The following is a 14,422-nucleotide window of genomic DNA, read 5'->3' on the forward strand; positions in this document are numbered from 1 at the left end:
ATAAGCAGGGCCCCTCCTGTACAGCAGTTGCCCAGAACCTAACCTGCTGTATCAATCAATCAGTCAATCAAATTTATTCTCTATAAAGATTACAGTGCGGGGTTTACATATTATAGAATATTAGTTACAATGTGTGGTGTTACATATTATGAAATACTAATTACAGAGAGGACCACTATCATGCCTGGCATGACTAGGCTTTTCGGGCAGACTAAGATTAATTCAAACTATATTGGTACAGGTTATGGAGCATGTTGGAACTGCATTACAGTTCATAAATTTAGCAACAAAAATGGTTTTGTCTTGGCTCAATACATAGTTTCTATTAAATCTCCTGTATTACAGTATCTCAGGCAAACCTATGACTAGTTTAAAATTCATTAGGTAATAGTGTCAGTGTAAATTGGGGGAATCACAGATATTGAGAGTAGGTCTAGTTTGTTTTTCATGTGTGTATGATGCAAGAGAATAGGTGGTTTTCATGTAGTTACGGGTGTGTAAATGAGATAAGATGTTTTCTAATGGTAGTTTTGAAAGTGATGAATGTGTCTGCAGTTCTAGAGTTTTCAGGTAGGGTGTTCCAGTTTTTAGGTCCTTTATGTACAATGAATTTTTGTATAGGTTTAGCTGGACACAGGGAATGTCATAGAGATTTTTGTGTCTGGTGTTATGCCTGTGGTTCCTGTCACGACTATCAAGAAAGTGTTTTAGTTCAGGGTTAATATTGGAATTAATGGCTCTGTAAGTGTAGGTTGCACAGTAGTAAGTAGTATAAGCAAGGCCTTCCTCTACATCAGTAGCCCAGAACCTAACCTGCTGTACAAGCAGGGCCCTCCTTTACAGCAGCAACCCAGAACCTAACCTGCTGTACAAGCAGGGCCCTCCTCTACAGCAGCAACCCAGAACCTAACCTGCTGTATAAACACAGCCCTCCTGTATTAACAAATCTTCTCAGCCAGCTTCCTCTTCACAACAATCCTTCCATTCTCTTCAACAGATCATTTCCAAAGGAGTGCTGATATATTCAGCAAAGGAGGTGAATCATGGTGACGATGTGGTGACGATAAACATTGCAGTAGCATCCACTATGGCCCCAAGGTTCACCATTCTTGTCTATGTCACCACACATGCCGGGGAGGTTCTTGCTGATGCCCTCTCACTACCTGTCAGAATTTTTGATAATATGGAGGTGAGGTCTACATAGATACTCATTCAAATTATTGTTATGCAAAGGTTTTATTACTTATAAATGATTTATGGTTTTCATTTTACACAATATCATTATAGATATACAACAAGAATATAAAATAGTGTAAATTTATATCCTTGTATGTTTATATTAATAATGTGGAAATAAGACAGACAGTCCTCAATGACACACTGACTCTCTTCGGTTACCCTGGGTGGCTAACCCTTCTCCCAGGTTAAAAATCCCAACAACCCTTATTTTATGCAGGTGCGACTCTCTATGAACCAGCACAAGGACCATGCCAAGAAGACAGTAGAAATAGTGGTGGGAGCTCCTCCAGGATCTTTTTATGCGATTGTCTGTGAACGCAGCATCAACTACTTCAGGCAACACCCAAACGCTCTCACCCACACTCGTATCATTGATAACCTAGGGAAGATGGAGCCATTGCCCAGGTAACTATGCATGTTGTTGAGGTTAGTTCAATATCTTTATTATTCTCCCCATACCCATCCTGTGGGTGGTAGTCAAAGGATTACAGAGGTACATAATTGGTCCAGGGACTGTACTTCAACATTACAGAAGCACATAATGGTTCCAGGGACTGTACCTCAACATTATAGGGGAACATAATGGATCCAAGGATTGCTCCTAAACATTAGAGGCACATAATGGGTCCAGGGACTGTACCTCAACATTAGAGGCACATAATGGGTCTAGGGACTGTACCTCATCATTACAGAAGCACATAATGGGTCCAGGGACTGTACCTCAACATTAGAGGCACATAATGGGTCTAGGGACTGTACCTCATCATTACAGAAGCACATAATGGGTCCAGGGACTGTACCTCAACATTAGAGGCACATAATGGGTCTAGGGACTGTACCTCATCATTACAGAAGCACATAATGGGTCCAGGGACTGGGCTGCAAAGTTTTGATAGCTGAACAAGTTACAATGGTAATGAACTATTTACATGTTTATATCTGGTCACAATCATAATGAGCTATTTATGCAGACATGAATTAGATCACACACAATGAGACACTTACATGTATGTATAATGTTCGCCAAGACCGTAGTCCTGGCACGGGTCTCAATCTCGCGATGACCCGTCTCTGGCTCCTGAGGGAGAAAAGAGACACTTACACAACACTTGGAAGTCTTTATTATGGCAACATTTTGCCAGCCAGTGGCCTCTTCAGTCCATTATGAAGATTCCCAAGAGTGAGACATTCTTTAACTTGTCGGTTTTCTAAGCCATTTACATCATATTCTAATTGTAAATGTGTGGTGAAAGTTTTTTAATTATTGCAGCAATTTAAGATGAAAATCTGTTCATTGTAAATGTGTTGTGAAAGGATTTGTAAATATTGAAACAATGTAGAAAAAACTTCATTGTAAATGTGTTGTGAAGGGATTTGTAAATATTGAAACAATTTAGAGATAAAAATTTGTTTATTGTAAATATGTTGTGAAGGGTTTTGTAAAATATGTCAATTTTCTTGCTTATTCTAAGTCTTTTCTTGTTACCCTGGCCCAGGACCCTACATGGGGTGCTGCACCGGTCCCGTGAAGGAGAATTCAGCGACCGGCTGGTGTCCTTGCCGGCCCACAGCTATGCCAGCGACGTTCTCGCTACCTTCCAGGATGCTGCACTCATACTTCTCACTGATGCTCCCATCTCCCTCTCCCCTGGCAGAGGTTTATATACCATATTTTGCGGCTTATGAGACTTGTTTTAGTTTCAAAGGCTCAGCATCAGATGTAACTGGGAGAGCTACAGCCCACCCCGCACCCCAAACTTATAGCTCCCGTCACTGACCTTCAGTTTATGGGAGGCAGGGTGGTTCTTGGAGACTTTTTATGGGAAAAAAACATGCATCTAATAAGCCGTGAAATACGGTAACGTTTTTCTTTAATCTGAACTTGTGTAATCAAGGTTTTTCCATCATGAAAAAATCGATGCTTTTTGATTACAGATTATGAAACATTGAGAGTATAGGCAATTTATCTCTTAAAATGCATTTCAGGGAGTCAAACTGATTAAAACTAGGATTTTTTTTTTACCATATTGACTGTTTCTGACTAAGGCAAGGTGATTCAAAGAAGAAAATATTTTGACTATCACCCATTGCAAAAACAAAAACAAAAAAATACTATATTTCTATAAAGTGGAGTACACTATATAATACAAATAGAGTAAGTGTTGTATATAAACTACTTTATAAAAAGCCCCTTATTATGCCAGGCATTTTGGGCAGCCTTTAAACTAAATTATGATTACTAGTATATGAGAATAGGAATACATAGTTTTTATTAGATTGGAGGCATTTGATAATTCAATAAAAATGTTGTAATTAGTGGTATATTAAGGACGAAGCTAAGTATATGAGTTGAAGGAATGATAGACAAGAACAGGGACAACACAGGATGAAAGAAGTGTTCGGCATAATTAGTGTTTGCTGTTTTTAGGGACATCTAAACTGTCTTATCTGCATGCCTCTGGCAAGACAAGGATAGTGTGAATGATGGTGAATTTTTTTTTCGGGTCACTCTGCCTTGGTGGGAGACAGCCAGCATTAAGAAAAATTAATTATGTCTTGTTGGTAATGCGTCAGCATCACAAATTCAAATCTGCACCCATCCTTCAGAGTGCAGGTGCTGTACTTTCCACCTTCAGGACTTGAGTCCTGCTAACAAGTTCCTCCGAATCCTTTCACTGATGTTACCTTGATCACCTAAATTGGTTTCAGGCAACATACACACTCCACTATTGAAAAGTCCAAATTTACTCAATATACAAAACATTCACACCTTTTACTGTCCTTAGTATATGCCCAGGACACTTGCTGTGAATGTCAACTGAATACTCTGACTCTTCCTATAATAATATTATAATAATAATCTTTATTCTCCATGGGAAAGTGGAACAGAATTCTTCCTCTGTAAGCCATGCGTGTCATAAGAAGTGACTAAAATACCAGGAGCAAGGGGCTAGTAACCCCTTCTCCTGTATACATTACTAAAGTTAAAAAGAGAAACTTTTGTTTTTCTTTTTGGGCCACCCTGCCTTGGTGGGATACGGCCGGTTTGTTCAAAGAAGAAGACGAATCTTTTTTTCTACAAGTACATGTACATGTATATGTACTTGAACTTCAAAGTAATATAAAATATATTTTTCTTTAAAAATAATATTCAAAGACTGGAAAATGAGGATACTATTATGATTGAGAAAAGTTTATAAAAAACAAAGTAAACTGCAAATTTCAAAAGCATTGGATGAGGAAGAGTAAAATAATAATTAACAAATCTTAGCAGAAAATAAATTCAAATAGAATGATGAATATTTGGTTTCAAAATGAAGGCTTAATAAGAAACTTCCATGGGGAGGTGGAGCAGAATGCTTCCTCTGTAAGCTGTGCGTGTCGTAAGAGGCGACTAAAATGCCAGGAGCAAGGGGCTAGTAACCCGTTCTCCTGTATACATTACTAAAATTAAAAGAGAAACTTTTGTTTTTCTTTTTGGGCCACCCTGCCTTGGTGGGATATGGCCAGTTTGTTGAAAGAAGAAAAACATGTACAAGGTATACAAACAGTAGCTGACATCACTGACATATTGTATAGAAAACCCCTTGTTATGCAGAGCATTTTGTCCCCAGTATGCAACCCACACCAGTCAACTAATATCCAGGTATCTATTTACAGCTGTGTGAACAGGGACAACAGGTGTCTTAAGGAAACATTCATAATGTTTCCACGTGTACTGAGGATCGAACCACAGACCTCAGTGTTTGAGCTGAGTGCACTTGCAGTCAAGCTGTGGGACACCTACATACTGTATCTGCAATAGAATACCTAGACAGATACTAGAAACAAGAACATACAATACTGTAGCTCCAATAGAATGCCTAGATATAATACTAGAAACAAGTACAGTATCTTTTGAATCTCCCACGTGTACAACTCAACCAGTTTATAAAGTTCATGCAAATTAAAGGCCCTAAAATCTGGAACTCTGTGCCAAAAGATACTAAACAATCCCTATCTGTAAATTGTAAAATGTTGTTGAAAAGCACCTCATTAATTCAGTATAAATTCTGCACAGATTAACAACTAGTATATGATTCAGTGCCGTATTTTTCCCCATTACAGTGGACCCTCGCTTAACGATCACCTGCAAATGCGACCAATTATGTAAGTGTATTTATGTAAGTGCGTTTGTACGTGTATGTTTGGGGGTCTGAAATGGACTAATCTACTTCACAATATTCCTTATGGGAAAAAATTCGGTCAGTACTGGCACCTGAACATACTACTGGAATGAAAAAAGTTCGTTAACCGGGGGTCCACTGTATCTATGGGGGATTTATTTCAAAACCTACCATGGATGCCCGAAACTGCATATAGTAGTGAACCTACTGATGGGAAGCACTTTATACCTTCTCTTAGGCTTTGAAGAACTGCCACCATCATGGTTTACCATGGTTTGAAAATAAACCTACAAAAGTAGTGATGCTGTCAGTTCTTCAGAGTCATAGAGAAGTCATGAACTGCTTCCCATCAGCAAAAATGTATTAATGCTTGACTTATTGTGCATAATTTTGTATATAAATGAAAAATGACATATATAGGGTTTGCTATTATCCATGGTGTCACGTATCCACGGTAGGTCTCGGAACGTATTTCCTGCAGATACAGGGGGACTACTGTATAAGACTACAAGAGTATTAATAGTTTGCAGAGGATAATATTGTATATTTTTAACAGATAAACCTTGTGACATCAGCCGGGGCTATTTGGAATGTGGCGATGGCACCTGCTTCCTCCACGATCATCTGTGTGATGGCAGGAACCACTGTAGCAATGCCTTTGATGAACTGGGATGTGAGTAGCTTCTTTCTCACACTAAGTTCATTAATCAGGGCTGCACTAATTAACCTCTATGTGTCTTATTCCTATATTATTTCTCATATCATTCTTGTTTTTCTTTTTTCCCAGTTCATAATTTGTTGTATTTTGTGAAATAACCTCTCTGCTCAGATGACTGTGGAATACATTAATACAGAAAATACAGATGAGATATTATGCATCTTAACAAATTACTCACAAAAATCTGTCCATAATATATTGTTTTATACTTAATGCTGTTTACAGCTTATAATTGCACTTAGATTGTCTGTACGATCTCGCAGGATTTGCATCATTCCTTATGGCTAAGCTGCCCTGTCCAATACTAGAAATGCAGACTGCACCAGAGACTTGCCCCGAGGTATTGTGATCAGTTAGTTACAGATACATTAGTATTTTTTTTTTTAGTGCACTGGTTGTCTCCCATCAAGTTAGGGCAACCCAAAAAAGAAACACTTTCACCATCATTCACACTATAACTGACTTGAATCCTGGAGGTGGGAAGTACAGTGCCTGCACTTTAAAGGTGATGTTTGGGATATTTACTGTTTGGAGGGATGTATAACCTGAAATACAATACAGCCTCTCCTCACTTAATAACGGGGTTTCATTTCTAAGAGTAGGTCGGTATAGGAATTGATCGTTAAGTAAGGAGCATACTATAATGGTAGTGGGTTTGTGTCAACCATCTTAGATATTTTTTTAATGTCACCTTTGCATCATTTATAATATTTTTAAATGTTTATACAGTAGTTTATTGTATAAAATAAACAGAATAGAGGAAATCGGTACGTTATTTAGGTTTGCATATTGGTTGGAGAGCTGGACGTAAGTCCGAGTGTTCGGTAAATGAGTACGTTGCTAAGCGAGGAGAGGCTGTATTATTGTTGTTATTATATTCATGGATATACACTACACATGTACTGGTGATGTGGCTCCTGGGAAATGGGAGGTAATCAGGTTTGATCCAGTGAAGGGAAGGTAGCACCATTTCCTTGAATCCTTCAGTATCAAGGCATCCCTTTTAAGGGAGATAAATTAGTAACCGGCTCCATGGAGAAGTGGAGAAGAATCCTCCCTCCATAAACCATGTGTGTCATAAGAGGCGACTAAAATGCCTGGAGCAAGGGGCTAGTGACCCCTTCTGTATAAATTACCATATGAAGAAAAACTTTCATTTAATTTCTGGGTCATCCTGCCTTGGTGGGAGACAACCTGTGTGTTAAAAAAAAAAATAGTAAACACTCAAGGTTCCTGTATGTTGCAACATTCCCTTCAACTTAATCTAGTTAACATATAAAGAGAATCGGTAGTAAATAAAATATAAAGCCTTAAAAAAAATGCCTGGTGCAAACACTTCTGTTGTAAAAAATCCAAATAACAAATAAACTTAAGCTAGTTTTATTAGATGGACAAAGAAATTGTGAAAGGTCTGGAATATTGACCTTTCCAAACTATCCTATCTTACAGTATTCAAAATATCCTTTTTACATTACAGTATATAGTAGTTCATTATGACCCTAAATTGCTTAGCTAACTAAATGTTGGAATCCAGTCTCTGAGCCAGTTATCTGCCTCTCTTTCTACTCTTTTGACTGCAACCCAAATGATGTATATGGGATTCATAATGAAGCTAGCAAACTAACCAATTAAAACTGCCTGCTTTTCTTGGTAATAAAGTTAGTCTTGAAAATAATCTCAAACAAATCATTGTATATAGATCATTAATCATCTGGCAGTTAGTTATTTGGCTTCCACCATCGTCGAGTGTCCTTGTTTGATGCATTGCTTCAAACAATGCAGAAAATGAATTTGTAAAGCAAAGAGACCATAAATAAATACTGTACGCAAATAATTCACATGTAGGAGACCGAAAAGTTTACAACAACGTTTCAGTCCGACTGTGTAAATGGACCAAGTCGGTCCGAAACATCGTCATAAGCTTTTCTCTCTCCTATGTGCAGGTTATTTGTGTATTGTTCCAGTCACAGTATTGTGCCTTTTTGTTCTCCATAACTATGATCATAAGATATTCTTGAAAACCCAGCACACCCTTGTCTCCGCATGAACCAGATAACTGATAATCTGCTATGTAAGATCCATGAAACACCACCCAGGCTGAAAGACATCTTTTCCAAATGCAAATCCATAAAAGAGGTATCACAAATGCTTAAATTAACTCGACTACAGACAATACCACTGCCACACTAACTCAACCAGTTTAACTAAGTACAGTGGACCCCCGCTTAACGATCACCTCCAAATGCGACCAATTATGTAAGTGTATTTATGTAAGTGCGTTTGTACGTGTATGTTTGGGGGTCTGAAATGGACTAATCTACTTCACAATATTCCTTATGGGAATAAATTCGGTCAGTACTGGCACCTGAACATACTTCTGGAATGAAAAAAGTTCGTTAACCGGGGGTCCACTGTACCTAGTGGAAAGATAAATGTACAGTACAATACACTACAACTTTATTTCTTTTCTGCAGTATACAGAATGTAGTTTACGTGTAATATGATATTGTTAAGCACAAAAGAAAGCCACTAGTATGCAGTGCATTTTGGGCAGACTAATACTAATGCTTACTGACTACTTAACCCGTAAACGGTCCAAGCAGATCTACGTTCACATGTGTAGCGCTACAAAAGTAGATCTACGTTTTTTTTTCATATTTTCAAATATAACAAAAAAAAAGTAGATCTAAGTTTTTTTACATATTTTCAAATATAACAAAAAAAAAGTAGATCTAAGTTTTTTTACATATTTTCAAATATAACAAAAAAAAAGTAGATCTAAGTTTTTTTACATATTTTCAAATATAACAAAAAAAAGTAGATCAAAGTTTTTTTACATATTTTCAAATGTAAAAAAACTAAAAGAAGATCTACTTTTTTTACATACTTTCAAATGCTGAAAAAACGTATATATACGTTTGGACCGTTTACAGGTTAAGAACTAGACATAGGTTATTGAGTGGGACTTTTTTTTAAGTGAGTAATAGTACAATTTTAAGTAGGTATTAATACTTTAAACGGGTTCAGTATTCTTAAGTTAATTGGGATTTCTTAAGCAGTTTCATACATACAGTCTAGTAGTAATTACTATCCATTAATGTGAAATGAATATAGATTAACGAGTTATCAAACGTCAGTTACTTATAATACTTAGTAATAAAATTTAATGTCTTCTTCACGTTTTGATACAGCAATCTATGTGTGTTTAAATCTTACTTTTATTGTTCCTTGTAAATACATTGCTGTATATACTGTTTGTGCAATGTACTTTTATTGTTAAGATAAGAGATAAGATTTGGTTCGGATTTTTAAATCCGGAGGGTTAGCCACCCAGGATAACTCAAGAAAGTCACTGCGTCAAGGACTGTCTGTCTTATTTCCATTGTCCCCCAGGAAGTGACTCACACCAGTCTGCTAATACCCAGGTACCTGCTTACTGCTTGGTAAACAGGTGTAAGGAAAATGCCCATTGCTTCCATCCTTGCTGGGGACCGAACCACGAACACTCAGCCATGTACAGTGTCTGTGGGTTACACATTAGTTCATTATCTACACTATTAGAGCATTATTAAACATACTATTAACATTATCCTATATTACACTGATTCATTGTGTCAGATTGGTACTTCATCATTCTTGCATTTTTTAAGACAGTGGTTGTCTACCCACCAAGGCAGGGTGACCCAAAACAGACCCAATGCATTTACAAATACAAATTTTTATTTCTTTATGTGGTACAAAAACAATGTAATTTACATATAATAAAACAGTGTTAGGGACAAAAGAAAGACACTAATATGTAAATGCACTTCTGGCAAGCTAATTCCCGTCACTAATTTCCTTACAGTTCTTACTCTCTTTTGACCCCCTGTCCCTTTATGCCTGCCCTCTGCCAGTCCTTACATACCTTTCCTTTTTTTGACCACAAAATCATAACAAAAATATTGCAAACCAACCAGGAAATGGATGGGGATTGCACCCATGGCCTGGTGTAATAGGATTTGCTTGCCATTGCTCCGGTTCCCACCCATTCTGTGGTTTCCTCTTTTTTATATAAGCATTAGGATTAGTCTGCCCAAAATGCATTACAGGATGGCTCTGCTCACAGCAGGTTAGGTTCCAGGTTACTGTAGGACCCTGCTTATACAGGTAGTTAGGTTCTGGGCTACTGTAGGGCCCCACTTATACAGCAGGTTAAATCCTGGCTACTGTAGGGCCCTGCATGTACAGCAAGTTATGTTTTTGCCCACTGTAGGGCCCTGCTTATACAGCAGGTTAGGTTCTGGGCTACTGTAGAGCCCCACTTATACAGCAGGTTAAATCCTGGCTACTGTAGGGCCCTGCTTATACAGCAGGTTAGGTTCTGGGCTACTGTAGGGCCCCACTTATACAGCAGGTTAAATCCTGGCTACTGTAGGGCCCTGCTTATACAGCAGGTTAGGTTCTGGGCTACTGTAGAGCCCCGCTTATACAGCAGGTTAGGTTCTGGGCTACTGTAGAGCCCCACTTATACAGCAGGTTAGGTTCTGGGCTACTGTAGAGCCCCACTTATACAGCAGGTTAAATCCTGGCTACTGTAGGGCCCTGCATGTACAGCAAGTTATGTTTCTGCCTACTGTAGGGCCCTGCTTATACAGCAGGTTAGGTTCTGGGCTACTGTAGAGCCCCACTTATACAGCAGGTTAGGTTCTGGGCTACTGTAGAGCCCCACTTATACAGCAGGTTAGGTTCTGGGCTACTGTAGAGCCCCACTTATACAGCAGGTTAGGTTCTGGGCTACTGTAGAGCCCTGCTTATACAGCAGGTTAGGTTCCAGGCTACTGTAGAGCCCCACTTATACAGCAGGTTAGGTTCTGAGCTACTGTAGAGCCCCACTTATACAGCAGGTTAGGTTCTGGGCTCCTGTAGGGCCCCACTTATACAGCAGGTTAGGTTCTGTCCTACTGTAGAGCCCCACTTATACAGCAGGTTAGGTTCCAGGCTACTGTAGAGCCCCACTTATACAGCAGGTTAGGTTCTGAGCTACTGTAGAGCCCCACTTATACAGCAGGTTAGGTTCTGGGCTCCTGTAGGGCCCCACTTATACAGCAGGTTAGGTTCTGGGCTACTGTAGAGCCCCACTTATACAGCAGGTTAGGTTCTGAGCTACTGTAGAGCCCCACTTATACAGCAGGTTAGGTTCTGAGCTACTGTAGAGCCCCACTTATACAGCAGGTTAGGTTCCAGGCTACTGTAGAGCCCTGCTTATACAGCAGGTTAGGTTCTGGGCTACTGTAGAGCCCCACTTATACAGCAGGTTAGGTTCTGGGCTACTGTAGAGCCCCACTTATACAGCAGGTTAGGTTCTGGGCTACTGTAGAGCCCTGCTTATACAGCAGGTTAGGTTCTGAGCTACTGTAGAGCCCCACTTATACAGCAGGTTAGGTTCTGAGCTACTGTAGATCCCCACTTATACAGCAGGTTAGGCTCTGGGCTACTGTAGAGCCCCGCTTATACAGCAGGTTAGGTTCTGAGCTACTGTAGAGCCTCACTTATACAGCAGGTTAGGTTCTGGGCTACTGTAGAGCCCTGCTTATACAGCAGGTTAGGTTCTGAGCTACTGTAGAGCCCTGCTTATACAGCAGGTTAGGTTCTGGGCTACTGTAGAGCCCCACTTATACAGCAGGTTAGGTTCTGAGCTACTGTAGAGCCCCACTTATACAGCAGGTTAGGTTCTGGGCTACTGTAGAGCCCCGCTTATACAGCAGGTTAGGTTCTGAGCTACTGTAGAGCCCCGCTTATACAGCAGGTTAAGTTCTGAGCTACTGTAGAGCCCCGCTTATACAGCAGGTTAGGTTCTGAGCTACTGTAGAGCCCTGCTTATACAGCAGGTTAGGTTCTGGGCTACTGTAGAGCCCCACTTATACAGCAGGTTAGGTTCTGAGCTACTGTAGAGCCCCACTTATACAGCAGGTTAGGTTCCAGGCTACTATAGAGCCCTGCTTATACAGCAGGTTAGGTTCTGGGCTACTGTAGAACCCTGCTTATACAGCAGATTAGGTTCTAGGCTACTGTAGAGCCCTGCTTATACAGCAGGTTAGGTTCTGAGCTACTGTAGAGCCCCACTTATACAGCAGGTTAGGTTCCAGGCTACTGTAGAGCCCCACTTATACAGCAGGTTAGGTTCTGGGCTACTGTAGAGCCCCACTTATACAGCAGGTTAGGTTCTGAGCTACTGTAGAGCCCCACTTATACAGCAGGTTAGGTTCCAGGCTACTGTAGAGCCCCACTTATACAGCAGGTTAGGTTCTGAGCTACTGTAGAGCCCCACTTATACAGCAGGTTAGGTTCTGAGCTACTGTAGAGCCCCACTTATACAGCAGGTTAGGTTCTGAGCTACTGTAGAGCCCCACTTATACAGCAGGTTAGGTTCTGAGCTACTGTAGAGCCCCACTTATACAGCAGGTTAGGTTCTGAGCTACTGTAGAGCCCCACTTATACAGCAGGTTAGGTTCTGAGCTACTGTAGAGCCCCACTTATACAGCAGGTTAGGTTCTGAGCTACTGTAGGGCCCCACTTATACAGCAGGTTAGGTTCTGGGCTACTGTAGGGCCCCACTTATACAGCAGGTTAGGTTCTGAGCTACTGTAGAGCCCTGCTTATACAGCAGGTTAGGTTCTGAGCTACTGTAGAGCCCCACTTATACAGCAGGTTAGGTTCTGAGCTACTGTAGAGTAGAGCCCTACTGTAGAACTTATACAGCAGGCTACTGTAGAGCCTTACTTATACAGCTGAGCTACTGTAGAGCCCCCTTATACACTTAGCTACAGCAGGTTAGGTTCTGAGCTACTGTAGAGCCCAGCTTATACAGCAGGTTAGGTTCCAGGCTACTGTAGAGCCCTGCTTATACAGCTACTGTAGAGCCCCACTGCTTATACAGCAGCAGGTTAGGTTCTAGAGCCCCACTTATACAGCTACTGTACTGCAGAGCCCCACTTATACAGCAGAGCTACTTAGAGCCCCACTTATACAACAGGTTAGAGCTACTGTAGAGCCCCACTTATACAGCAGGTTAGGTTCTGAGCTACTGTAGAGCCCCACTTATACAACAGGTTAGGTTCTGAGCTACTGTAGAGCCCCACTTATACAACAGGTTAGGTTCTGAGCTACTGTAGAGCCCCACTTATACAACTTGATACAGCTTATACAGCAGGTTAGGTTCTGAGCTACTGTAGAGCCCCACTTATACAGCAGGTTAGGTTCTGAGCTACTGTAGAGCCCCACTTATACAACAGGTTAGGTTCTGAGCTACTGTAGAGCCCCACTTATACAGCAGGTTAGGTTCTGAGCTAACACTTTAAAATGAATCATAGCATTTTTTTTCACTTTCAAAAGCACATGAAAGCCTAATAACATGTGTACACTATCATATATTAAGTGAGCAACAGAGTTACGCCTAAAAAATGCATATACATTACACACATTACTTACCTTAAAATATTTTCGTCCTTAGCTTATAACGAGTGTGAATATATTGTAGAAAGTCTGAATAATTGAAGAATGGCTATAATTGAAAACTGCTGTATTAGTGAAACACTGTGAAGTGGAGTGCTGTAAAGTGGGACCTCCTGTACATACTAGTGGCTTTCTTCTGTGCCTAGCAATATTTATTATGTGTAAGCTACATTATCTGTCTGCTGCATAGAAAAAATAAAAATCTGAATTATATACATTAAATAAGTGTACCAACAATTTAAAAATTTGGTTTCTGCTTTCAAGATTTCAATCTTATTCCCGTCCATCTCTGTCTTTTTACTTATTTCATACATCAGACAAAATTCAGTAATGTAATATACGTTATTTTTTGCCATCAGGTGAGAGGCTATACAATGATTTCCCACTCCAACATGATGAACAGACTGGTGAGTGTTGAACTTCTGACTCTTGTTCATATTTATAGTTTTGCGAGCTTCTGACTCGCACTTCAAGTGTTCGGTGTTTAACTTGTGTTTTTCATCAGCAGTGGATTCACAATTTCTTTTTTTTTTTAAGGTAGGGCAACCCAAAACAGAAGAAACACTTAGACCATCACTCATGCCATCACTATCTTGCCAGAGAGGCATCAATATTACAGTTCAAAACTGTTATCTGGAGGAATTTAGACTGTTTGACAGTCGTTACTATTTTTTATAATAATAATAATAATTTTATGGCATTTTTCCCAAAAATAAGATAAAAAATTTACCCAGCGTCTTCGAAGCCAAAGTACCTTTTATCTTTTTTTTTCCCCAAATTTAGCCAATCAAAACTGGGAGGGCGT

General features: G+C 39.9%; 1 protein-coding gene across 1 annotated transcript in view; it reads left to right on the plus strand.

Moving 5' to 3' along the window:
• Positions 1-14,422, plus strand: part of LOC128697295 (CD109 antigen-like) — a 79,420-nt gene that overhangs the window by 22,645 nt on the left and 42,353 nt on the right. Inside the window, exons 3-7 of the mRNA XM_070104237.1 lie at positions 956-1,189; positions 1,457-1,644; positions 2,736-2,896; positions 5,962-6,078; positions 13,977-14,024. Of these exons, the coding sequence (XP_069960338.1) occupies positions 956-1,189; positions 1,457-1,644; positions 2,736-2,896; positions 5,962-6,078; positions 13,977-14,024 (748 nt within the window). The remainder of the gene's footprint in view (positions 1-955; positions 1,190-1,456; positions 1,645-2,735; positions 2,897-5,961; positions 6,079-13,976; positions 14,025-14,422) is intronic.

Source organism: Cherax quadricarinatus, chromosome 89, assembly GCF_038502225.1.
Source record: "Cherax quadricarinatus isolate ZL_2023a chromosome 89, ASM3850222v1, whole genome shotgun sequence".
NCBI lineage: Eukaryota > Metazoa > Arthropoda > Malacostraca > Decapoda > Parastacidae > Cherax > Cherax quadricarinatus.